Source organism: Ahaetulla prasina, chromosome 2, assembly GCF_028640845.1.
Source record: "Ahaetulla prasina isolate Xishuangbanna chromosome 2, ASM2864084v1, whole genome shotgun sequence".
Classification (NCBI taxonomy): Eukaryota; Metazoa; Chordata; class Lepidosauria; order Squamata; family Colubridae; genus Ahaetulla; species Ahaetulla prasina.
The window spans coordinates 227,471,108-227,498,828 of NC_080540.1; the positions used below are offsets into that span (position 1 = coordinate 227,471,108).

The window sequence follows — 27,721 nt, forward strand, 5'->3', positions numbered from 1 at the left end:
GCTAAGGATTAGATAAGGGATGAATGAATTCAAAGGATGGGTGGAATTAGCTTGTTTGTGGCTATGTAGAGATTCTAGGCCGATCCTTTTTTTAACTTCCCCTCTAGGTTCTGCCACTTTTTCCCCTAGGAGGTCCTATTGGAAAGAGTAGCCTATGAAGCAGGGAGAACGGAGGTACTCTGAGAATCAACCTGAAGCAGTCAGCTCAAAAAAGGGTCTCCTGCAGCGGTGGGTTTCAACAGGTTCTGACCAGTTCTGGAGAACCGGAAGCAGAAATTTTGAGTAGTTCAGAGAACCGGTAGTAAAAATTCTGACTGGCCCCACCCCCATCTATTCTCTGACTCCCAAATCCCAGCTGATTGGGAGGAAATGGGGTTTTTGCAGTAACCTTCCCCTAGAGTGGGGTGGGAATGGAGATTTTACAGTATCCTTCCCACCAAGCCATGCCATGCCCACCAAGCCACACCCACAGAACCGGTAGTAAAAAAATTTGAAACCCACCACTGGTCTCCTGCCCTATTGCAGAGCTCTTCTCTAACAGCTAAGCCTACTCAGCAAGGCCTCTCAACTCCTGTTTTGGGCAGAAATCATGAAGAAGAGATAGAACCTGCCTAGAAATGCCAGAATTCATCCAAAGTATTGAACATAATAGATAACTTATTTATTGCTCAACATTTTTTAAAAGGTCAGGGTATAATTATTGAAACATGAGCAATTCATTCTTTTTGGGACATAAGAATGGGAGAAAGCCACCTTTGTACATCTTTATGACATTTCTGATTACACCTTGTTTACAATTAAACAAATAAAATTAGTTAATATTATAAAGAAATTAGGCTGCATACAGAAAGTATTTTAAACGTATTTTTAATATTCAGAATGTAGTATTGATACATGCTATTTGTATATAAGACAACACTGATATTCTCCCAATAGGAAATTCCTTGCTACTATTATTCCATGTCTAAAGATGTCTAGGAATACCATATTTAAAAGGAACTTGAAATGCTCAGGTAATATACAGAAACTCCAATGGAAATTATTAATTTTTGCACATGTAGGCCTGCATGCTTTCCTCTGACAACTCAGGGCCCAATCCCACAAAGTTAATCCTGTCAATGACTTACATGTTTATCAGTGATTTGAAAGTTTTTCCATTCAAGAGTGCTACAATAAGGTTGTACGTTCATATATATTGCTGCTACCCACTTTGTAAAGCAGGATTGATATTGGTAGCAGCAATCCTGCTCTACAAGGTGGATCAGCTTCCAATGTATTACCAAAGGTAGCTGAAAGAAGGGATGCAGCCCTTCGACTGGGCACATAATGTAGTTCTTTAGCACAGAGCCAATATTTGTGATTTGTTGCTCCAGGATCTCCATTAGTAAAAAGAAGTAAACTATGTATTGATCGTGGCTTAGGATGTGTACACAATTGATTCCATTGCTTAGGATTGTTTGTTATAGGTTGATTGTTTCTGTCATCCCAAGTATTGAAGCGGTTCTCTTCAAGGTTCTTTAGGAGTTTCAGGTCTAATTCACCACTGTTTCTTTAGGTAAAAATATCTGCTAAATGTATGTTTGTGATATTATATAAAGCCAGTTTGGTATAGTAGTTAAGGCACCAGGTTAAGGCCTTAGGCATGAAATGTGGCTCAGTGACTTTGGGCCAGTCACCTTTGTCTCAGTAACCTCACAGGGTTATTTGTTTTGGAGAAAATAGGAGGATGGAATATTAAGTAAGTTTGCCGCCATTATAAAAGTAGTAAAGGCAGGATATAAATAAATCCATCTTGTTTAATTGTAAAACTTTTGTTACTTAAATATAGGTGAATGTCAGAGGTGGGTTTTAGCAGTTTCTGACCAGTTCTGGAGAACCGGTAGCGGAAATTTTGAGTAGTTCAGAGAATCAGTAGTAAAAATTCTGACTGGCCCTGCCCCTGTCTATTCTCTGCCTCCCGAGTCCCAGCTGATTGGGAGGGAATGGAGATTTTACAGTATCTTTCCCCTGCCATGCCCACCAAGCCATGCCCACAGAACCAGTAGTAAAAAATTTTGAAACCCACCACTGGCGAATGTTGAAATCCATTAACATAGGAGTCGCCAGGAGCCACTTATTTGAGAGTAGCTCCTAATAGGGCTTTTGTCACAAAACTATGTCACAAGAAAACTCCACAGCTCTGAACATGCTGGCTGCGTCTCATAATTGACTGGGAAGAGCCCATGTTTCCCAGTTGTGGGGAAATATGGTATGGGCAGACTGCACAACAGGAAGAGGAACAGAATGGCTGCGTTTTCCTTCTATCCTGCTTTTCTAACTAAAACAGATGAACAGAAGTTCCCATTCTTCATCAGTGCTGATACACAAGTCTACATACTGACATAGAACAACGAAGACTGGATGATCAAACTATTTATTGAAATCAAAGAAAGGGGACATGTATAGTATTGAAGGATGCAAGGAAAAGGCAAAATACTAATAAGAACATTTCCCCCCTAGCAATAGCAAAGCTGTACAAATGTTTTTTAAAAAATAATTTTGCACAAGATTTACACTGTACACTCCTTTATTTGTACAAACGAATCGATGTTTGCACTTTGCGCATTTCATTTATAGCTTATTATATTTAAATACATACAGTACAGTATTATGCCTTTCACACAATTAAGGTGCAATTTATCAAAACATGATTATTTGAATAGTTACTTTTCAGTGTTCTTTGGCACATACCTGGATTATTTATTGAACAGAACAGTGTAAGACTGTCTAAGGCTACAGATTTGTTGTTTGTTGATGGTAATTAAGTGCATTTTTTTAGATTAGCACAAGCTTATTTACAAAATGATTAACTTCTATGAATTTCAGTTTGTGTTACGTAGCTAACTGGCAATGTCCAAAGAAAAGTTTATCTTCTGTAATAATGTTTTTCAAGGGAGAATAAAACCGCACCATAGGTGTTGGTGTTAAGCACTAACTAGATGAACTATTTAACAATACGGAATGTTTTCATAAAGAAATCACACTCAAATGGTCCATATGAGAATACATCTCCATTACTCTATACTATGAACTTTCATAAAAGGCTGCTATTTATCTTTCACCAGTCAAGGTGTATATGCTGGTAGTCAAGCTGGTATATAATTCACCATAAGCCTGCTTCTCGGTCACGAGACCTGTATTTTGGTACTGCAAGCTTTCTGATTCAGTTACAAGATTAAACAAAGAAGCAAACAAACAACATGCAGTGAATCATACAGTAAATGCAATACTTTAAAAACATACACTTTCTCTAAGCCATTCAGTGAATAGCTGTGAAGTTAGGGTTGTATTCAATTACACCCTCTGTCTCAATAGAATAGTATCTGCAATGACACACAAGGAATTGGGATTGCAATGGACAGGAGGAAAGATATTAAATTATAGTTTGCTTGTATACCCATGAAATGCATTCTTTTATCTCCTCTATCAAACAGAGAGCTCTAAAATTGTGTCTTACAGCTTCCAAAAGAAGATTACTAAATGAGGAAAACTACATTGTTAGGGTTTACTGTAGTTTGCTGCAAAGCTATTGTGATTTGATTAATCAAGAAGTTCCACTATGTCATAGCTATAATTTGTAATGGAAATGAAAATATAAAGTTCTCAAGTAATAATTTCCAATTTCAACAAGATTTAAAAATACACATATATTTTCAAAAATTTCACACTTACTCCAGAATTATCCTTCTGTTTTTTCTATTTAATAGTTAATTAGCTACAGAAGTAGTTATTTTTGCACAGAATAAATTTAAAGATAAATGTTTCAGTAGCAATTGAAATATAAGAATAGTGAGGATATCATTTTAAAAAATAATTCTGTGCATCTGGAAATACTGTTTTATTATTCCTCATAAATAGCTTGTCTCCAGCTCATTGCTCCAACTTCTGGGAATGGTCATAGTAAGCAGACATCTAGAATCCCTAGAAATACGACACAGCTTTTTAAAAGATTCATATTTTTTAATACCTGGCTTTTTCATATATCGGTACACAATGACCAAATGCTGCGATAATTACGAGCCGAAGACAATCTGTCCCAAAGGAATATATTTATCCTCTGAATCTCACTAAAAGATTTCAATTCAGAATCTTAGACAGATGCTGCTGAGGAATCTTAGAGTGCTAGCTTTCATTCTCAACTATGACGGAACATTTTTTCTGACAACATAACTAGGCTCGAGAATATACTTATATTTCTGTACTGGGCCTCCTGAAGAAATCTCCACAGCTCTGAACATGGATGGCTGCCTCTCATCAACTGACTGGGAAGAAAGAGCCCATGTTCCCAGTTGTGGGGAAATATGGTATGGGCAGCCAGTACAACAGGAGGAACAGAATGGCTGCATTCTCTGTTTCTGAATGGCTGAGGGAGACAGGAATTGTGAGATATAGATATATATTCTTTTCCCTGTATGCCTGTAGGAATACAGGCAGAAGACAAAGAACAGCATGAGGAATCGATAGTGTAATGATCCCAAGGTATGGATTGACTTAGGGTCTCTCATGTCCTTTAATCCAATGTGGTCCTCTGTTAGTCAATCAACTTTAGAATTGTGATGTCTGGGTGAATGATATGGTGTCAGACTTATCAACGGCAAAAGCTCCATTCACATAGGATTTCTTTGTCTCTTTTTCCTCACTGTCAGTTGTTTCCAAAGCAAAAGGATTCACAATGTTAACTTCAGAAATGGTGTCCATCTGCTCTAGTTCCATTTTGGAGAGTTTCTCCACAACTCCAGTTCCAAAGGCATCACCAAGAACATTAACCATTGTTCTGAATCGATCCCTAGAAAACAACATTTTTAGGATAATCAGGATAGGTGGCAATAAATTCAACCTATATATGAACAAGATTTGTACCCCAGCATTATCAATATTGGCAAAAATATGTCAGTTTAGAATTCTTACGTTGTAACTAAAGACATGATGCAAAGATCAAATAAATTTTGAGGAGTCTCATGTGGCATTCAATAATTCATTTTTCAACATTGGAATTTCAAATGTTCTTGAACATCAAAGTCCAATCTAATATCTGTTGGCTTTCCTGTTTCTGCAGAGCTATCTGCTTTAGGGTCAACAGAATGACAAAAAAAAAATGCTGGGGTCAAGGGTTACATTATACCTATATCTTCATCACTTATGTAGTATTGGAGATTTCCAGGTGGCAAATATTAGGACCACTGAACTAGGAAGGACACTGTAAGGAAAATACGGAATAGCTATACAAAGTGGGTGAGAGATGGTAAGGAAAAGGATGGATGAAGTGCTGAGTGTATCTGGAAGGACTACAGGTAAAAGATAATATCCTCTGAGATTTTCATCATATTTTGTGAATAAAATAGGGTAATTCTGTGGCAGAGCCTTATAAGCACTGACTTTCTTATACAGTACTTTGGTCATAACCTTTGACCAACCTAAGGGAAATGTCAGTCACTACCACTATAAATTCAAGTTCTAGTAAATGCAATACTACTACTTCTGCATGAAACAGTTTTTGGCCTTTGGAAAAAGAAAAACATTAAATCAGGAAATCTAATGAATGTCTTACTGTTGGAGTGTTGATTTCCTATTATCCAGACACATCTTCAGCAGATTGGCAGGGCCTTTTTTTTTTAAAGGTGCTTCCACTTGGCAAAGATATGCTAAACACTTAATATAAATTCAGGAATATTGAACTCTGCACTCTAAGTTACTTTTTACAAGGTGAAAGATTATAGAGTTAAGGTAATAAGTGAAACGTGAAAATCTTTTAAAGCAATGAATTGCTTGGTATTTCATTCCTTCTATATATAATTATCATGTCATTTTCTTCCTTCTGAAAGAATATGTCTTCTGAACAAAAATGCATCAGATGAGAGTACAAGTTTATAATAATATTTCAGATGGTGTTAATTTTAGCTACTATTGCATGCAAATAATCAAGTTCATGCAAAAGAAAAAAGGGAATATTATTGGATATTCTGGAGCGTTGAAATGAATACTCAGTCCAATGCTTGTTAATACTGTAACACAGTGTCAACTAAATGTTAACATAGTTGTGAAATATCTTAACTGGTGCCAGCAGAAAACACTCATTAGAAGTGCAATGGGCTCATTTATATTTTTCATGTAAAGAGATGCATAAGAAGTGTAGGAACTTACAGAAGCCAGTCCACGGCAATAATGAGGGTAACATCTTCAGCTGGCAGTCCCACTGCACTCAGTACAATCACCATGGTAACAAGGCCCGCCTGTGGTACCCCTGCTGCTCCAATGCTGGCGGCTGTTGCTGTCACACTGCATCCCAAATCAAAAAGACACAATAACTGAGGTGGGGTCTGACCAATAGAGCATAAAATGGTACTGTGTGTTTGTAAACTCTGTTGATGGTGCCTGAAACTGCATTTGCCTTGTTTTACAGCTGTTACCACATCACTGATTCATATTTCTTTGTAATCAACTACAATTAGAAAGACAAAGTAGTGATACAAAGTGATTTACAATACAAATGCAAATTCATTTGGGAAGTGAATGAAAAGGGCAAAACAAAGTGCTTCTGAACAGCATGAATGGAATAAAAAAAATTAAAGTAATGAAATAATTGGATGAAATTGAAGTAGGAAATGGTGGAAGGAATGTTTTAGAGATGTTTATGGGGCAGTGGGATGGTAATATTAACTTAAAACGAATGCTGTAAATACTAGGTGGTGGAAAGGAAGCCGTAAGTGATACAAGAATGTTGAGAAATAGGAAAGCTACAGGAATAAACAGTGTTAACTGGACAACTGCTCAAAGGAATGGTTTACAAATTGTTATTATTTCCTTGTTTAAGAGCTCCCCATCTTGAGATCCTTTTCTTACTAGCTTCTCCAGACATGGAATCAGACTCATTATTGTTCTTTCATAAAAATATTTTGACATTGAAGATATGTGTTACACTGCTAACTACTGCCAGCTGAGCCAACTTGCTTGACAGAATATGGTATTCAGAGAAGAGAAAATGTCCCAACTTGAAAAACCAACAACCTATAGCTCTATCATGAAGCTACAAACCTCTCTTCTGCATCTTCCTTCTATTTCTGTTGTCTATCAAGTCAAGCAATTTGTAACATAGTATATTTGAAATTAGTTATAAAAGGCAATATGGTGTCCAAATATTGTAATACAATTTGAGTAATACAATTAAATTCAGTGATACTCTGAATTTAGCAACACAATGTGTAAATTAGTAATGAATACAGCTAATGGGTTTCAGTTCTAAGACAATCCACTGGGCACAAAGTTGAGCTTTACTGTTAAGTGTTGAAATATAATCCAATATAATCCTGTGACCAGAGGTCTTGTTCTTATGAGAGTGTATTGCAGCAAAGCATAATTTTACAGGAGATTCATCTCAGGAGGCTAGATGACCTTCAAGATCCCTTGCAACATTAAGATTCTCTTATTCTTAATATTATAGATGATGAAAAAAAGATAATGGTTACTATGAAAAAAATAAAATAAAATATGTGATACAGTATAATCCTTACCTAATGGTCACTATTTGGCCAATGTCTAGCTCTAAGTCATTAAGCTGTGCAATAAAAACAGCAGCCACTGCTTCATACAATGCGGTTCCATCCATGTTGATTGTTGCTCCAACTGGTAAGACAAATCGAGTAATTCTCTTGTCAACATGATTTTTTTCTTCTGCACAGCGAAAAGTTACGGGTAAGGTGGCTGAACTAGATCCCACAAAATCAAGGGAAAAAGATAAAGACATTAAGAAGAAATAGGTCAGTAAGAAGCCAATGTGTGAATTTATTAATTTCACAGTCAGATCAAGACAAAACTAACATCAATAAAAAATACAGCATGTATGTGATAAAGTCTAAATTAATGTCAAATGAATGTCTGAAATAAATTCATGTGTAAGTTCATTTATACTGTATTACCCAAATGTAAGCATAGGAAAAAAAACTGTTATCCTTACCTGGAAGAAATCATGAGTGCGGTCAATAATGCTTGAGCCATACCTATGGCAAACTGGTATGGATTTTTCCGCACTATGATTAAATATATTAGTGGTAGAATTACCACAGAATGAATTGCAAGTCTGAAATAAGAAACATACATTAACTACAGTAATATTTAACATTAGAGTCTTAGTGAACACATGTAGATGGCTTTCAAAATTTATCAACAGTGAGAGAAGCAGATTTTCCTAAAATCCATAAAGCTGTTTAGGCTAGACCATAAATTAGCCCTTTTGTATTTGATAACATAAGGTATGCTGCTCAGCAGAATGTTTTTAAATACTAATAAAAACTTCCAATTAGTCACTAATTAATCATTAAATGCATGTAAATCAATCTGGATGACTTTTATATTCTATGAAAATAACTGAAAAGTAGCAAAATGGAACAGAGAAGAAAGAATGAAGCAATCTTCCCATCTCTTCTTTAAGCAAATTTCTTTTGCTTAAATACCTACATTTGTAGCTATTTGCGAATAACATGCATTAGGAAATCCTTTATTCTCCGAGCATTTCTTCCCCATTTGCGTAACATACACAAATAATAATCTATTTTACATAAATATAATTTCAGACCATGAATATGCAGTCTAAGAATAATTCACCAGTCATGTCAATACTCAGATTCAAATGCTTTCTCTTATCTTTCATATTTGAGGCAATCTGTTTTTTTAATATATTGCCTGAGAATTGAATTTAAAATGTTGTATTCTTAATTCAGTATATTTTCAATGTATCTGAAACACAGTGAATATCAATACAATGGAAGTTCCCATAACTATAGAAAAACCTGATTTATCAATTCAGATTCAAAAGAAAATAAATGCATTTTATTAATTAGAGGAATAACGTACCCACTCAACACAGTGGCCATATAAAGACCTAATTTGCGAAAAATCTCCCAGTCTTCAACTTCTATTATCTTTCCAGCAATCAAAAACAAAATACCTAGAGGCATATACCTAGAATGTACAAAGAAATATTACAATTTTATGCCAAGATAATTTGCAACACAATTCTCTCTATATATATCAAGAATACACAGGGGAGAGGAATGCAGTATTATTTCACAGACAGGATATTTATCTAACTTTTCTTACATCTATTGGAAAGGATGGAAAAACTAAATGGACAGTTCTGAATGTCTAAATAGTGTTTTTGTAGATTGTTTAGGTGAAGAAAGCACATTTTCCCCAAAAGATCCATACCACATAGTAAGATAATTAGTGACAGCTTTCTTCCGGCCATTTGAGTAGAAACTTTGAGGAACAAAAAGCAATATTTCTAAGAAATTCAAAATATTAGTTTGCCAAAAGATACTGGTTATACCAATCTTTTGGGTAGAAACAACTGTACAATTTTGGCATTCCTAATATAAATCTATTTAACTATTCATTTAAAAAGACAGTATAACCCTTAATACATTATAATTAAATAAAAATAATCTGACAGAGTAATCCACAACCAGTATTTCAGAAACTATCAAAACAATTAATTCTGATTGTGAATTATTTTGTTTGAATTTATTCAACTTCAACTTATAAAACAAGAATGGTGCCATTTTCCACAAAAAGATTAGGATATTGTCCCTTAAAAAAACAAATAAACCCACTGAGTTATAATCTTAAATCCAAATTGGATGTATCTATGGAAATCATTCAACTATGGTTCCTGATCAGTAATTTATCGCATTAATTTCCATGCATCTATTCTAAGCATGTCAAATCTGCATTTAATTTATAATTTGGAACATAATTTTTACTGAAAAACTAATTACCTCTATTATTGGCGACCATGCTAATTAATTCAATTTAGCATTAGAAGCAATTTCACAAAATGATATTTTGTTTGATCAAACCATTCAAACTTCCAGGTAGATACTTTTTTATTATTATTAGTTGAACTGGATCCTTATGTATATTTTAAATTATTTAGATACACATACACACTATGTCCCATATGAAGCTACCAAATGCAAAGCATTCAAAAGTGAGGTTTGCAAAATGCATGAGCAAAGTAGCCATATCTTCTCAAAGGGTAGCAACTTTCTGAAGCCTTTCCCTGCTCTTGGATCAAACGAGCAACCAAGTAGTAAAAGGTATTAATGAAAAGATACTCTCCCACTTACCACATAATTATCTGAACTATATACATTGTGGCATCGTTCAGGGCATTGAAAAAATCTACCAGCACTTGTCCTTTTTCTCCCATTTTCCCAATAACGATTCCGAAGACAAGACAAAAGACTATCAATCCGAGCACATTAATACCATCTGAATACATGCCCACTATTTTGTATTCTTTAGTTTTGTTCTGTAGGTTGAGAAGGGAAGACAGAAATGCTGAACTAACAATAACATATTTTGCAAAGATGAAGACTGAACAATTAAACTCTTGTCTGGGAGCAGCTTAACCTTGCTAATGGTTTGTTTGTACTTATTTTTTTTGACTATATAGCATCATAGGGCATCTGTAGCTTGATCTTAAAGGAGTTAGCTTTGCTATCCATTAAATGGGCAGCCCATTCAAAGGGAGTGGAGCTTTGATCATGACACTGGGCCCATTGTCAGGCAGAAATTGTCGCCTCCTCTACAGACACTCCTGTCTCCAACTTCTTGTTATTGGCCATTATTTTAACAACCTGAACTTCACTATACAAATTATTTCTACATTATTTCAGTAATGTGAATGCTATATAATACACAATAGCAGCCATATCATAGGAATCATCTAATAACATCTTAAAGACTAATTGCAATTAAGGGAGAGGAATCTTTCAGTTGTGCCACAACAGAATGAACAGAATTTACCTGTGAAGTCTCAGTTGGCATTATAGCTGTGATTGGTTCATCTGTAGGAAAGGTTCCGTTTTTATCTGTGCTGGTGATTTTTATTTCTTCACGTTTGGTCTTATACTGAAAGGTAAGAATATATGTGTTGTGTTAGTGGAGAATGATGAAGGAAATGTTTATTTTTAAAGCTCTTTTAAAATTTTATTAATAGGCAAATACTACTACTGCTTCTAAGATACTATCAGTGCCATATCTATTTTATTTTTTGATGTTCCTTTTTCTCTTATTTTTTTAATGTGAGAATACAGAGCTTTTTACACATCAAAAACCTAAGAATCTGGGTATAGAGAGCAGACAGGGATCTTTAAGAAATGGATAACTTATGAGTATCTGTGTCAGCTTTGGAAGCCATACTAGGCCGAAGGCTTCCACACGCTGCCACCATCTCCGGTGTGGGAAAGTAGGAGAGGGGGGTGAGGGTACAAGGGGCTAATAAACATTTTTCCTGCCGGTCAAGTTCAAGCTGGGCTCACATCTGGAGGAGGAGTGGCCAGAGTGATGGTTCAACATGGGACGGTTGAGGATTGGAACATGTGACTGGCAGAAGGGTCATGAGGGTGGAGATTTTGGAGTTTGTATTACTGAGGGAGGAACCTGAATCCCCAGTTTCGGTTTTTATCCAACTGTGCCAGTTTACCTATGCTAGTAAAAGAACTTTGAAAGATGTTGGCTTTGGACTCTTTTCTGCAGGAGGGGTTTCTGGAACGTTGACATTAAACCGAAACTCCTTTTTAGCATAGCGGCACCCCACCACCATGGGCCATCAGGGGTGGTAGGCCCCAGCATCCACCAAAACCCTTAGGTGGTGCAAAGACCCAGCAAAAATGGAAAGGAAAGAAGAAGTCCTGAAGGGGGCAGTGGGCCCAGAGGCTCAGGAACTTACAATAACAGATCTGATTCCTGGAGAATCTGTCTAACTATCAATTGATGATTGGTTCTTGCTTAAAACTAGGGATTTGACTGAGATACATTTTCTAATATTAAGAAAGAAAAGTTAAAGGTGGTGGGATTTGTTTTTAAGATACAAAAGGTACAGAGTCCAGAAGAAATCATATGGATGTTTATTGACTGCCAACTAGTGATTTACATTATCTCCTCAACAATAATTATTGGAAAAGGAAATGGATTCTTAATTACAAAATTTCATATTTCATCATTACATATTTTTATTTGATTTTTGTACACAAAGTCTACCTGTGTAAAAATAAAGTTATTTCTTCTGGATCAGAATCTAAAATAATAGGTAATAATATACAGTCCAACCATTATATAAGAAGATGCCAAAATTTCACAGAACGTCTGCTAATAAATAGAAAAATAGAACCTACCTGTTGGAAGCAGGCCTGTACAAGATTTTCTGGGAACATATTTCTGTAAAAGGGTTAACAGAGATAAATATGTAATTGCTGAAAACATATTCAAGAACCATGATGTAATAAGTCTTTTTCTCTTACTCCAAATCTTTGAACAAATGTATGTCGTAATTATTCCTTACGTTTTAGAAAGACTTGGCTTAGTTATTTAACTGTTTAAGATATGAACCCTTAAACTACCTGGGTCCTGTACTTTCTTTTTCTCAAATATATTGTTTTTCCCTAAAATTTTAGTTTACAGCACTTTGTTCTTTATGTTACACAAAAAGCAAATTCCAGCAAGGAAGAAGGAATCATTCCATGAAATAAAAAAAAAAGCAGACATGAAGAAAGCAGAAATATACTGTCTTCTGAACCTGAACAGTCCTGCATCTTTTCTATAATTCTATAGCAGATGTTATTCTTTTTTTAAAACTGTAGCTTAAATTGGGAGAAAATAGTTTATTCTGCATTTTTAATAAATAAATGAGGAATGAATTCAGAGTAAAACTGAAAAGTGAAAGCTGATTTGCATGATTTATTTTCTTTTATGAAGAAACATTCTCAAGCAACTTTCTGAAAACATCGGGGGGTAAAGGAAAATAGCAAAATAGACTATAGATTCTAGAATGGGAAAGGTCACTCCTGAAAATTTCTCAAAGGTACTATCAATTACTCAGAGATGCTCATTTTCTCCCTATTTATCCATGCCTCAGCACAATTCAATAGTCTCCTCATCTCTCAGGAGAATATTTAGGAGAAAGTGTTACCATTATTAAATTTTTTAAATTGTGAACGTAACCCATTGTTTTAATGACTCACCTAATTAAGTCTAACATGGCATCCACTGTAGACACTTCCGGAGTGCTACCCATCCTGTCAATTTCATCAGCTTTCTGAGATACTCCTGGTTTGATAGCCACAACCAATACAATCCCTATAATTGGAGTGGGGGTTGAAGGGAAAGGGCAGAGAGAACACATCCTGAACAATTTGAAAACTTGCAGAAAACGTTTTTTAAAAGATAGCAGTGTAGCTATATAAATGAAAGATGAGAATTGTGCTTGCCCTAAATTCAGGTCTTGGTTCTTCCAAACTTGTAGTTTATTATTTTCTGACATATAATCAATGCTTTATTTTAGAGTATAAGAACACTACTAAATCAGAGCTGCACACAAACCTAAGTTATTTTGCTAAACTCAGTGGTTATTTACAGCAGACAGGGGGAAAAACAGGTTTCAGCTATCTTTAATATTTCCAATGTCCTTGGAATACAGTTTTGGAACTAGGGTTTCCCCTCTGATGATGGTAAAACAGTTAGAAAATTGCCATGTTGCTTTCTGCTAAGCTTTATTGTGCAACTATGCTGCTTTTTTCACAGGACCTATAGCAAACTTAACCGTAATGTATTTCAATTAGTAATCCTCATAACTTTCCCCACCTTTGCTTCTTCTTTTTTAATCAGAAAGGGGATTGATTAGAAGCCTTCCATTTAGAAGCACCCCAATTCTGCTGTAATTTATGTACAACTTACTTAATCATTCAACTAACCATTTCTGTACCACTACAACTTGATAAAATCTCTTTCAGGAAGCAAAGTTGTTCCTTCCAAACCAGATATTCAATCACAGTTAAATATTAATTTTGATAGTAAAGAGAAACCTGTATCTTTGTGAAATGGCACACGGAGACTATAACCTGGACAAGAGGTGCAATCTCTTACTGTTTATCATGACACTTTAAGATGGATAATATCCAAGTTTGTTCTTCTCTGTAAATCAAAGTTAGATAAAAATTGACTATTTATTGCTAGTTTGCTAACTTATTAAAAATGTCCCACTACATTTCAAATATAAGGATTTAATTACTCAAGGGTCGAACAACTTATTACCTAAAATTACAGCTAAGGCAGTAGTGAAGAAGTAGTACACAACTGCTCGCAGGCCAATCTTTCCAGAAACACTGGAGTCCAAAGCAGCAACACCTGGGAAGATTTTAAGGAAAAAGAGAATTTTTAGTGTATATATTTATAAATAAACCCAATGTGATATAGTTGTGATATATTTAACTGCATTCTTCATCTTCCTATAATAAGAATTATCTTTCTGGATTGGGTCATAAATCCAAGTAGACGTGCACTCTGCTTCTAATATTTGCTGACTATACAATCAATTTTAAGTTCATAAGCAGAATATTATGGCTATCATTCTTGCCTATCTCTTGCATGGATAATCAAAGATACATTGTTCTAAACTGACTTGGCTGTCAAATCCAATACTCAGCTCTCCTTCCTCCTGTATTATAGTGTATCTATGTGTGTGCATGTGCACGTACAGTTTGCATATTTTATTGTGTGAGGTAAATACTACTCCTTTAACTTGCTGGAAGAAAAGCAAGCAAATTTTAAAAAAAAATCAAAACAGCCTTAAAGAAAATTATTATGAATCACAAAATACTTAAATAAGAATAAATGTGCTGATCTTTGAGTACATATATTCCCATCATGCTATTATTCAAGATAAGCTATACAGGTAGTCCTCGATTTACAACAATTCATTTATTGACTGTTCAAAATTACAACAGCACTGAAAGTGACATATGACTATTTTTCACATTTACGACCATTGCAGCATCCCCATGGTTACATGATCAAAATTCAGCCGTTGGGCAATTGACTCATATTTATGACAACTGAAGTGTCCCAGGGTCACGTGATCACCTTTTGTAATCGTTTGACAAGCAAAGTTAATGGGGAACCCAGATTCACTTAACAATTGTGTTACTAACTTTACAACTGCAGGCATTCGCTTAACAACTATAGCAAGAAAGGTCATAAAATGGGGCAAAATTCACTGAACAAATCTCTCTCTCAGCAACAGAAAGTTTGGACTCAATTGTGGTCATAAGTCGAAGATTACTTATATTAAATTCAGGAAAGCAGCCAGAAATAGTCAAAATATTAAAGGCATGAAGTATAAAAATAAGGGAAAAATAGCTCAGCATAGTTATAGCAACATGGTTATTCATAGTTATTCATAATACCTCTTCATACCCTTTTATCTTCATTTCTACCATGTCCATCAACTACTTCAAATATTGTCTTTTGTGTTTCAAACTTGTTACCCCTCTATTTTTAAAGATCAACTTTTTGGTCTTCTCTTCCTCTAAAATCCATTCACACTTCCTTTACCTTGTTGTTTTTTGCAGTTTGGTCTTTTTTTCCCCCTATATGAGCAATCTACCTCAATTTACATACAATATTTCATTCTGGTAATTTAGTTTTGCACTTAGCCTGCATTCATTTATCATCCATTCTTCACCCAACTCTTCTTGTCTGGCCTTATTCTTAAATGATTTTTCAGTGCATTCAACTTACTTTTAAGTTGAATAACCAACACAACTAATTGACATGATCAACTCTCACTTTCATTTAACAAAGTTGGCCGAAGGACACTAAAGCAGTTATAATTTTCCTTTTTCTGACAAATATTTGTTTCTCTCAACAGACCACATACTTTTCATTGCCTTCCAGCCAGCATTTGCATATCTTAAAATTTCTCACATTTCTCCATCTTTAGGAAACATCTGACTAAGATATACCCAATAATTTATATATAAATTACTATTGTTTACCACATTCTTCCTGTTGAGCACAACGTTTGTCTTTCATATACTAATTTTAGGTTCACACTCCTTGTTAGGTAAATTGTATGATGTAATGTCTACTGAAGATAGTTCTCACCTAAATATAGCATTATCTGCATACAAAAGTGTACACATATTTAAGTCCCCACCAACTAACATAGCTCTAATATCACCACACAGGTTGTTTTACCACTATCCTTAAATGCATTAAAGTAACATCATACATTTTATCTTACTCCCTACAACTTTCTAAAATTTTCCCTCCAATATTTCATTTTACCATTTCCTTTTTAATTTCAGTTACTACGGTGGAGTATGTGTTTGCCTCTGCTTTCCAAACATTTTATTTCTATTATAATTGTACATATATATTGCAGTAATCAGGCTTTACATACACCTTTTTCCTCTACAATTTAACTTCATAATTCCAGCAAGCATCTTTATCTATACTTTCCATTACTATAAAGTTCTCTCTGTGTTATGATACTAGAAGGATGACTTCGTTGCAACAGACCAATATGGTTGCCCTTCTGGAATTTAATAATTTTTAAACTGCCTAAGAGATCAGAGAAATCATTTTATAAATCAGAATATTAGTCCATCTATATACCCAATAAAATTAAAAAAAACAATTTTATAAACTTATATAGAATTGCAGGTAGCATGCTATTTAGATGGATGTTAGTAATTTTTTTCTTCATAAAAAACAGAATTAATTAACTCAAAGCCTGATCAAGTAACAAATGTTGTGTTAATTGTTCAAAACTAGATTTTTTAGAAGGAAACAAAATAACAAAACCATGACTTGTACAATTAAGTACATTTGGCTTGTTTCCTATTAACTTTCTTGGCCCTTTTCTAGCCCTAATAAGAAGAACTCATCAGATGCACCATATGAGTATTATTTGCTTCTACCATCTAACCCTAAGACTATGGCTGGTCCAGAATGCACTGAGGCAGGCAGTAACGAACATGCCACAGTATGTCAACTGATACCACTGCTCCATGAGTAATACTGGCTTCCAGGTGCAATCCAAGATGCTGCTTATTACCTGTAAAAGATAATGGTAAAGAGTTTGGGGTTTTGTATAGGGTCTGGTTACCTGGCGAATTACCTATGTTTTTCTCTGTCCGGTAAAATTCACCGGAGTGGGAACACTTTGGATTCTCTCAATTAAGTAATGTCACCTAATGGAGCCTTGGAGGGATGCCTTGTCTGTCACAGTGCCTGCACTCTGCAACAGCATTGCCCTACAGATCTGTACGGCTCGCATCCTGCTTATGTTCCAAAAGACTCTGAAAATGCAGCTATTCTTCTAAACTCTAGAGCAGGGTAGTGGCTGAGCCCTTTCAAATTTTTTATGCAGATTCATTTTATGCTGTGTATCATCTGTTTATCATCACATCATCATCTTTTATTCATTAAACATGAAACTCAGTCAACTGAACATTTTAAAATGTATCACAAATATCATTGCCTGGCACTGATTGATTGAATGATACGGGATGCTGCCAGGATTCTAGGTATCAACCAAGTATCTTCTTAAAATGTAAGTTGTTGTTGTTTGAAGACCCTGGAATCAATTGGAATCAGGAGTTGTTAAAGTCTATGTCATGAATAAATTAATAAATTTTAGTCTTCTTTTGTTGATGAGTGCAAGTTGCCACAGAGAGGCTAGATCAGGGGTATCAAGCTGGATTTCATTGAGGGCCACAACAGGGTTGTGCTTGACCTTGGGGGGGCCGGGGTAGGTGTGGCCAGGGTGGGTTTTTGGCCACCACGGCCTCCTGAAGCCCTCTGCCAGTGAAAACAGGGCTGGGAGCTCCGTTTTTGCTGGCAGAGACACCGCGGACTGGTCCTTTGCTGTTTCCAGAGTAGCCCTGCAGGCCAGATCCAAGCACCCTACAGGCTGGATCTGCCCCGCGGGCCTTGAAGTTGACACCCCTGGGCTAGATTTAAGGCTTATTCAGATAAACAGTTTGTAAACAGATGATTAATCTCTAGTTTCTGTTATAGGTAATCTAACTTCTAGTTTAAGGTCATACTGAAAACACATGGAGGGGTGAGGAAAAAAAGTTTTTACTTTTTGTATTCTTGATTTTTTCATAAAACTATGTAGTTAGTGCAAAGGTCCAAGTATACCCTACAAAAAAAAACTGTCTAATAGTTTCATGGTTTATTATAAGTATGGCAGCTGAAATAAAATTTCTCTCTGTGATAGAATATTAGGAGAGCTGCTATTCTCTTTTGGATCATAGAGGCAATATTGGTGGATTGGGCACTATTACTAAGGACCTTCAAGTATCTTACATACTCAGCTATTTCACTTGCTCAGTTGTTTGGTTCTCTATATACCATTTGTGGATTTTGGTACTCTTATAGAAAATCATAACTTTTATTTTTTTTATGATTTATGACAGATTGTAACTCCCTACAAAACTGAGCCAAGATTCTGAGGAACTTCCTGAGGCTGATTTGGTTCAGTGAAAGATTATAGCAATATCTACATGAAGTAACAGCTGCTCACATGTCAACTTTGCATGTGCAAATCCAGCTCCTACAAGTGTTTTGTCAAGTGATTTGGATAAATGATAAATAAAATAGAGCCAGGATATATTCTTGTTTCACTCTCTTTGCAGGTGTAATTAAAATGGCAGCTCTTCTATGCAACATTGGTCCCTAAAATTGTTTTTGTTCTACAAATGGTACATTAGTAACATCAGATGTTGGTCACGGAAGGATTTTTAAGAATATCCCTATGAAGGATTTGGAAATTAAGTAGAAGATCATTCTGAAAACAGGGATTCCTAAACTTACACTGTCATTATACCTGCTTTAGTGTAATTTTAATTTATATACCTTCTCTTAAAAAAACCAAACAACAAAATGAATAATGAAAACAAGGGAAACTTGGGATTTATTGTAACAATATAAATAAAAGGTGGGTATACCCCCCAGCTTGGGAAACCTATTCTAAAGTCTAAAAAAAAGAAAAATTATCACATTTCTGGCAACTGAAAGATAAGAACTGTTATGGTGATTCCACAGCAGAACATCCTTTCCCCATCAATATGAGCTACTATGATATCCGAACTCGTTTTGCAATCTGATCAGCTTGAATTAGAAGATTGGGTAAAAATTTCAATATAATTTTTTTCAGTACAATTTTTTTCAGATACATTAAAATCTGGAAGCAAAAAAGGCAGACGGCTCAAAACTATCTATATTTGCAATTGTTCTCCATGGCTGGTAGACAAATCTATCATTTAAAGCATTAAGGCTCCACTTCTATACTGTAGATGACAGAACAATGATATAGGTTTATTATGTGAGAAAAGCCACAGCAAAGCTTTGTGAACTATACAAATTTCAAGGGCATAGCCATAAAAGTGGCTGTAAAACTTCCAGACTCTTGAAATAATATATTATGCATAATTCTTTTCAGTGGGTAGCATACTCAGTAGAAGATAATTAGAGTCTTCTTGCCAGCTGGCATTTTGTGGCTGAACATGAGGACAGAATGTCAAGAAATTATGTATTTATTAATTAATATTTTCCGAATTACTTACTCACATTCTCAGTGAACACCAGTGAACAGTGCTTAGTTACCAAATGGCACACAAAGTGATCTGGCTGAGCACACCTAAAGCTTGCAGAAGCTGAAGCAGATGGAAGAAAGGCCAGGAAGAGGCCCAGAGACAGAGGTGCCAAATCAGGCCTAGGACCGTCTAGCACAGTGGTTCTCAACCTTTATAGTGCTGTGACCCCTTTAATACAATTCCCCACGATATGGCGACCCCTTTAATACAATTCCCCATGATGTGGCGACCCCACCATAAAATTATTTTCGTTTTGAATTTATCGTGCCTGAAGCCATATTAGCTAGCGATCTGAACTGCTTGCGATTGCCTTGAGGACGGAGGCATTAAAGCGGAGACTCCTCCCCTATTAAGTTTATCATGCCTGAAGCCAGATTAGGCTAGCGATTGGGAATGATTGCAGCAGGCTTGAGAGGGAGACATCAGAGCAAAGATTTCTCTCTTTTTTAATTCATCGCACTTGAAGTCGAATTTGGCTAGCAATTTGAAGAGCCTGCAGCTGGCTTGTGGAGTCAAACATTGGAGTGCGATTCTTCGACTCGCAAGTATACTTCCCATATTTCCAATGATCTTAGGCGACCCCTGGCAAATCATCATTCGACCCCCAACGGGGTCCCGACCCAAAGGTTGAGAACCGCTGGTCTAGCAGGAACAAAACTCCAAAATGGCCAAATTGCTGGATTTGGCATCAGAGGCCTAGCAGGAGACACCATCAAAGACATCTTGTGGTAGTAAGTAAGTACAGTCACTGAGGCTCAGTGGCAGAACTGTAGGGACACAACTGGTCTTACCAAAAGTGCCCCATGGTTGAAGCCCATCAAAGAAATCTGGCAGCAAAGGCTTATTAGAGAGGTTACAGTGGATGTGACCAACAAAAAAAAGCTTGTAGATTGAGTTTAGCTGTCACCTTCAAAACATACTCAAACTAGCTAGGATGGCTTCCTTGGCAATAGAAGAGGAACAAAAAGGAACAAAGCAGTAGACCACAAGAGGAGATATTGCATGGTAGAGCTTATACCTGGCCTTGTAGGTCCAGGAGGCCTTGTTAAACTTTTAAAAATGCCAAGAGTAAACCCTGCAGGTTCATGGAGGAGCCAGAATTTGGGATAGTCAGTGTTCCCTCAAACCTCTAAAAAGCACTTCAAAATTAAGGATTATGCTGATAACCTGTAATCAATATATCTATTTGCCTTATGTCAAATCTATGGACAAAATCCCAAAATGTGACTAAAGAAGTTCTAGTCTCACATTTCTCCTTTTTTTTCTCCAGGAAGATCTGACTTGTCAAAATAGTGTAGAATTTCCAAAGCTGCATTGTCAGTTCTACCTCTGAGGATCTGGCAAGAAAGTCATTGTCATAATAGAGAACTAATTTTTGTATTTCAGAAAAGAAAGGTTCCATAAATTTCAGGGGCTACAGCAATCAAAACTGAGATCCTTAATCAGAAAAGTAACTTGATAAACAATCAGGGTTTGGAAATCCAATGCTTTATCATCTCACTATAGGGCTCTGGCCAAATCAAGCTTTCCCCAAAAAACCTCAACAAGAACATTTATCTGCTGCTTGACAGCAGACAGAAGTTAAGGGAGTTGCTTAACTGACCTATTCATAATGTATTTGTAATCTCCATCCCATCTAATCATGCCACTGGGCTTTAACACTGGAAAAACTGGAATGGCACCACCAGATTTTCTGTAACTTGTTGAAGGATCTTGTTTATTAAGTTGCTTTTCCACCATCTCAGCAGAAAGTACTACTCCCAATTATACCTGGGTATCGCAGAGGTGGTGATATTTGTTAATCCAGATATTTGCCATCTGGTGAGATTAGAAGAGCTCCATTATAAATGAGTTATGATCTCCCAGGGTGTATTGATAGATACCATCAGGATAAAAGGAAGCTTCAGTCCTGCAGTTCATCACATGTTTTAGAGTTGCATGAAGGAGGGGCTTCATGACCTGATCAGGTCAAAAACCTGAGTCTAACGTAGAGAAGGAAGGACAATTCCTAGTCAGGCTCCTGAATTTGTTTCCCTCCCTCATAGGAACCCTGGGAAGCAGTCTGACAGAAGAGAGCAGAAGACTAACTATTTCACATAGGACTACTTGTACTTATTTATTCAAGACAATCTACCCTCTAACATTGAAGAGAGATTCATTGCTCCTACTAACCTGCTGGAATCTCAAAATGCTAGCTTGGATCTGAATAACAAGGCTAAGCAGAACAATGCATCATTCCAATTGTGATTGTAAATTGAGAGCTATCTGTACTGTCATATTTACGGTATATAAGTCTTCCTCTATTACTTCAATGATTTTTCAAGTGTATAGATTTTTATATGTATTCCTATAGGTAGCAACTTTTTCAAGTAACAAAGTTCATAAAATAATTAAATTAAAATAGCCAAAATCTTACTCACAAGTTTCATGTCTCAATGCCAATATATAATTATATAATTTGCAATAGCATCTTGAGATGTTGCAAGATCTTGGTATGTCACTGCTGCAGAACAAAACTCTAACAGATTAAATCAGTGCAAATCTCCTAATTCCATTACAAAGAAATGCTCATACTACTGGTTATAAATCTGCTTAGAAGTGCAGCTGTTTTTGAACTATTGCTGCAGTAGTGTTTCCTTCCCAATCTGGACTGCACACACAAGCACCATTGCAAATGTATTATTATGGTAGCATTTCTTTCAAGAATAGCTAAAATTTATGTTTTACTTTCATGTTTTTCCTTTTTAATATTTAGTTGTACCAATGCTGATTTATCACACTCTTCTTTTACGTTACAAACTATATTACACAAGAATGTTGGAGACTATCATGTCTTACTTTTATCCTCCAAACCAAGGTCAACTGGATTATATTTGAATTGTATGGAGGCATTTTTCCAGTTTAGTTTAATGTGGGGTTTGTTAGGTTTCTATCAACAACCTAGAACTGGAAGAAGGCAGAAGTAGGCTTTGAAAAGTGCAATCATCTGCTAAGTAGGTTTATTGCAAAAACCAAGGAAGCTGTCACACAAGATTTCTAGAGACTGCTAGGCAGCAGATGCAAACCTTATTTATAATAAAAGCAAGTTGTAAATTTTTCTACATTTTTGTATTGTCCCCTGGGGTAGTGGGTTTGAAGCTACTATCTTTTGAGGAATGGGCAGATTTCACCTGCCCCTTGTTTTGCTAACAAATTATCCTGATTTCAGATTGTTTGTATCCAAAATTGTGAGGCTGGCTCTCAGAGTTTCTTCTATACCAGGGGTCTCCAACCTTGGCAACTTTAAGACTTGTGGATTTTAACTTCCAGAATTCTGGGAGTTGAAGTCCACAAGTCTTAAAGTTGCCAAGATTGAAGACCCCTGTTCTATACAACAGGAGCAAATTAAGTTGAATGTTCAGTGCTATATGCTCTATACTACATTACTGGCCAGTGCATTAGTATATTGATTTATAGGGCCAGGCATTAATATTTCAGCATTTTAAAAGCCTCATTTAATTCACAAAACCTAAGCTTGAATTTATTAAGGCTGACCACCAAAATTAAGAATTAATTGAGCAAACTTCAATTGTTCATAACGTGATGTAGTAAGATAATGTTACTTTGAATATTTTTCTTCATGAGAACTTTCTACCCACTTCTCAAATCAAGATTTTAGTTTTTAATGTTGAAATGTGTGTCTTTTAGGCAAGTTTGAAATTAAATTTAGCTGCTTTCAGAAATTAAGCACTGATCAAATGTGAACATCCTGGCTGCATATGAATCAGCCCTCTTCTTTCCTTTCCCAGAAAATCTAGCATGAGCAGAACAGCTGAGAGAGAATTTGATAGAATTCAGTTCTTTGTTGATTCCATTTCAGCCCACACAATAAATTGGCTATTACACAGAACTGGTCTGTTTTACTCCTTCTGCTACTACAATATTTGATGATCCAATCATAAAGCTTTTCTCTATAGAAATTGATTTCATATTGCATAGTTGGCCATTTATCAGGGCAGATATAGTGGTTGTGACATTTGCTTGAAATCAAGAGTCCTTAAGTAGTTGTGTTACTTTTTTTTGTCCACGTGACTATTACTTAAACAAACCATATATGTGATGCCCATATATGATCTTATTAATAGATGTTTGTCCTCCAAATCTGTAAGAGAGTTCATTGCTGTGCTACTTCAGAATATGTTAATTCTCAGTAAAGAAAAGCTACTGATATGGCATGAATCAGCTCTTAATTGGAATTATCATCCTACTCCACATTAAGGTCTGACCCATATACCGTATTTTTCAGAGTATAAGATGCCCCTTAGGTTTTTGGGAGGAAAATAAGGAAAAAGCTGATTGGCAGGTGGATTGGCCTCCCGAAATACCCCCAATCAACTGTTCCCAGAGGTGAATTTTAGCAACAGGTTCCTTGGTTGTGAGCTCTGTGCCTTGCTTTTTTTGCTTTTTTTTCTGCCTCTGAAACTGTGTTTCAGAAAAAAAACTTTTTCCTGTGTCTGAAACCCTCAGAAAAAAAGCCTCTAAAGTTCTGTTTGGGGGCTTCTTTTCTGAAACTGTGTTTGGGAGCTTCTTTTCTGAAGTTGTGTTTGGGGCTTTTTTTCTGAAGCTCCAATTCTGATGTTTTTTCAGCCTCTGAAACCTCCGTTTGAGAAGGTGGGTGGGGCTACATTCAGAGTATAAGATGCACCCATATTTTCACCCTCTTTTTTTGGGGAAAAAGGTGTGTCTTATACTCCGATAAATACGGGTACTTTAATGAATAAGAATATGGATCTGCATTTTTTTTGCAATCAGAATGTAAATTGTTATTAGATGTGTAACTGCATGTAAGATATTACTCCTTTTTAAATAGAAAGAAATATTCCAATCTTTTAACATCTTTACTATGTTTTTAGACACAAGCATTACATTTTGCTGAAAATATCATTGAGAGGCTAGTTCCATGTTAACAACTTTTTCTTTTCTTGAATACACAAAAGGAAGCTACAATAAATCTTTAAAAATACTGTAGTGACTTATAAATCTTTAATAATAGTCTAAGGAAAAAAGAGAACAAAAAAAGAAAGACAACAAACAAATTATGGAGGGAAGAGTTTTTGTTTATTCCATGTTAAGAATAGGCACTCTATAATCCCTGAATCCTTTCTTTGTAGACCTTGAAGAATTGGTGGCAATTTCTCACTATTTTAAATCAGGAAACATTTAAAACACTAGAAAGATAGATCTAACATAATTTTAAACACTGAAAAATCCTACCATTCTCTTCAAGCAAAAACAAAACAAAACATAACATTTCCACCCAATTTTCATCATTACTTCAAATTCCCTTCCAAATTTAAAGCAGGTTACTCGAGGAACTGTCTCTTCCCAATTACATCTAACCATCCATCAGGTCCAGCAGGAGAGGCCTTTGGTGGGTCTTGTCTGCAAAAGAATTCAATCTAATGGGCCCTAGAAGACAAGCCTTTTGTGCCACTATCTGGAACACTGTCCCTCCAAAAGTCAGGCTAGTCACAACATTTTTGGCTTTCCAGATAACATTCAAAATGTGATGTTTTTCAGCCCGAATTGGGATCCCCTGGTAATAGAGAGCCTGATGTTGACTACAGTTTATGTAATATTTTCCTACTTGCAAACTTATTTGTGTTTATTGTTTCAATTGTTTGTAACTGGCTTTGTCGAATTTTTTAAACTGTGGGTTTTATTGCATGCCACCCAGAAGTTACTTTGTGTAAAATGGGCAACCCCAGAGACAGTAGAAGAGAAAAAACTGGAGAAGATAACAAAATACAAAGCCCTGAAAATAAAAATAGAACAACTGTGGCAAAAGAAAATAAAGGTAGTACCAATAGTAATAGGCGCCTTGGGTGCAATCTCAGAATACCATCAGCATTGACAAATTCACCAAAAGTCAATTAAAAAAGATGGTTTTATTTGGAACAGTTTACATCCTGTAACAATATCTATAACACCATCAAACATTCACATCGGCCTATCCCAGGTCCTTGGGAAGGACTTGATAGCTGGACAAAAAGATTAAATCCAGTCTAAACAACTGGTTAACTGTGATCAACCAAAAGCATATATTTATTATACTACTTTACCCAGACATAATTCACATCAAAAGAAAAGCATAACTGATACAAAATTCTAACCTATCAAGTCATAAAACAAATATTGAAAGCAAAAATAACACACAGCTTCCACATATATTTAAAGCAACGTCCTCCAACAGTACAGAGCATACACAGAAATAATAATTTGAAAAATACCAATGCTAATGAGAGCAGGGTAAAATAACTGGATCTCCTATTCCTGCTAGTAAATAAAAGGCCATTAAGCTTCGTTAAAGCCATAAAATATTCACAGAGGCAAAGGGAAGAAAGAAGATAGTGCTAAAGTTCTGAGGCCAGGTTCCTGAAAGGCTGGATATTTGGACCGTGGAACCAAAAAGAGAAAGCAGACCCTGCCCAGGGGACAATCAGGCTGTAGGGAGCAATAAGGGAAGTAGAGTATTGTGATTGGTGAAATGGGTCAACTTGCTGCAGACAATTTTCTGTGGCCATCTTGCCACAGCCATCTTCCTGTAGCTAACTTGCCACAGGGCAACTCCACACAGGATAACTCAACACGATAAATGATATACGCCACTGTTTCATTGACATTATTTTCATTTCTGTGGAAATGCACAAAAATGAAAATAATGTTAAAGAAACAGTGGCGGATAGCATTTATTATGTTGCATTATCCCATGCGGAATTGTCCTGCAGCGAGTTGTCACTTGGCAAGTTGGCCACTGCAAGATGGCCACTGTGAGATGGCTCTGGTGAGTTGTTCTAGACTCATGATTGGAGGCTCTAAATATAAGCATCAGGAGCTTGAACTGTGTTCTGTCCAAATAGGGAATCACTAATGAGCTCTGTAATGTACAAAGCAAAATATGGAATGGAAACTACATAATAGTTTGAACAGCCATGTTCCTGACTATGGTTTGAAGACAGACAAAAGAATTGGAAACACCAGAAGGTGTGGCCAGCATCGTGGGCGAGACTGTCGCAAACTCCGATGTCTCTGGGGTTTGCGCCGATATCCCCCTGCCCAGGGGGTCCGTTCGAACTTTGGATCGGACCATAGCTGCCTTGAAAGGGCAGCAAAGAGTGGAGGAGCCGCCGGAGCGAACGGGGAGATGGCAAACTCCCCATAGCTCCAGATCTTTTCCTCTGACCCAGCGGGGTGGAATGCAGCGCCACAGTCCATCATGGCAGCTGCACCAAAGCCACGACGGCCACAAGAGCGGGCAGGAGGAAGAAGCATCAAGAAACAAATTGTTGAAGTCGGGTGAGTGATGATCTCACGAAGAAAAAATAAGAATTTGAAATAGGCACAAGCCTTGGGGAGAACTTGTAGATTGGCGGCTAATTGAATAACAAGTGAAAGTGAAAGTTAATTTGAAGAATACACATTCAGGAAGTGAAAGAGAGAAGATAGGGCTTGAATGGAAGCAGAGCCCCATTTAAATAAAGAAAAGGAAAATAAATCTTTTCCAACTAAATAATGATTTGGAGATTCTTGGAAATCTTAACGGATTATATTGGAAACTAAAGAAATAGGAGAACTAAAGTAAAAGAAACTATTGAACTGTTTTTTATGTGAATATCTCAAATCCCTCTGTTTTAAATTTATGGAATATTAAAGATATCAATAGGACATAAGAATCTGGAAGACACATAAATACAATTAAGGAAAATCTTGGAAAATTGACCTCCACATACCAAAGCATTTGAGAACAAAGGAATTTTGTCACCAAAACGGCTACTTATTATTTGTGAGCTTCTAACTGTTTCAAAAGGAGACATCCAGGGGCAGAGGAAGATAGCTAGAGGATTGGTGTTGCTGGGACTACACAACAGCTTTAGAAGAGAGTCTCAGATGGCATGTCTTTGAACTATAGAAATTGAATTCCCTATTTAAACAGGAATGCAGAGGGAAAGAAAGTATGCAAGAATGGAATAGCAGAGTATTCCTCATGGAGAAAGTTCTGTGGGTGTGGGCATATGACATTTTTTTGAAAGGAACTTATGGCTGCCTTTATAATTAGAGGAAGAGGAAAATAGCAAGAGTCGAATAGCTTTCTTGTGACTATTCCCATGAGGATTGATATCGTTGGGACCACACAACAGTTTTAGAAGAGATTTCTAGATGGTGTGTCTTTGGATAATTCCTTACTTAAGAAGAACTCAGAG

General features: G+C 36.1%; 1 protein-coding gene across 1 annotated transcript in view; it reads right to left on the reverse strand.

Annotated features, from left to right (window-relative positions):
- Nucleotides 1-1,881: 1,881 nt before the first annotated feature.
- SLC1A1 (solute carrier family 1 member 1) overlaps nt 1,882-27,721 on the reverse strand; it is a 45,335-nt gene continuing 19,495 nt past the window's right edge. The window contains exons 3-12 of the mRNA XM_058171813.1: nt 14,128-14,220; nt 13,059-13,173; nt 12,213-12,255; nt 10,843-10,947; nt 10,161-10,345; nt 8,887-8,994; nt 7,991-8,113; nt 7,548-7,742; nt 6,181-6,315; nt 1,882-4,825 (exon numbers count right to left, since the gene is read on the reverse strand). Of these exons, the coding sequence (XP_058027796.1) occupies nt 4,585-4,825; nt 6,181-6,315; nt 7,548-7,742; nt 7,991-8,113; nt 8,887-8,994; nt 10,161-10,345; nt 10,843-10,947; nt 12,213-12,255; nt 13,059-13,173; nt 14,128-14,220 (1,343 nt within the window). The 3' untranslated portion in view covers nt 1,882-4,584. The remainder of the gene's footprint in view (nt 4,826-6,180; nt 6,316-7,547; nt 7,743-7,990; nt 8,114-8,886; nt 8,995-10,160; nt 10,346-10,842; nt 10,948-12,212; nt 12,256-13,058; nt 13,174-14,127; nt 14,221-27,721) is intronic.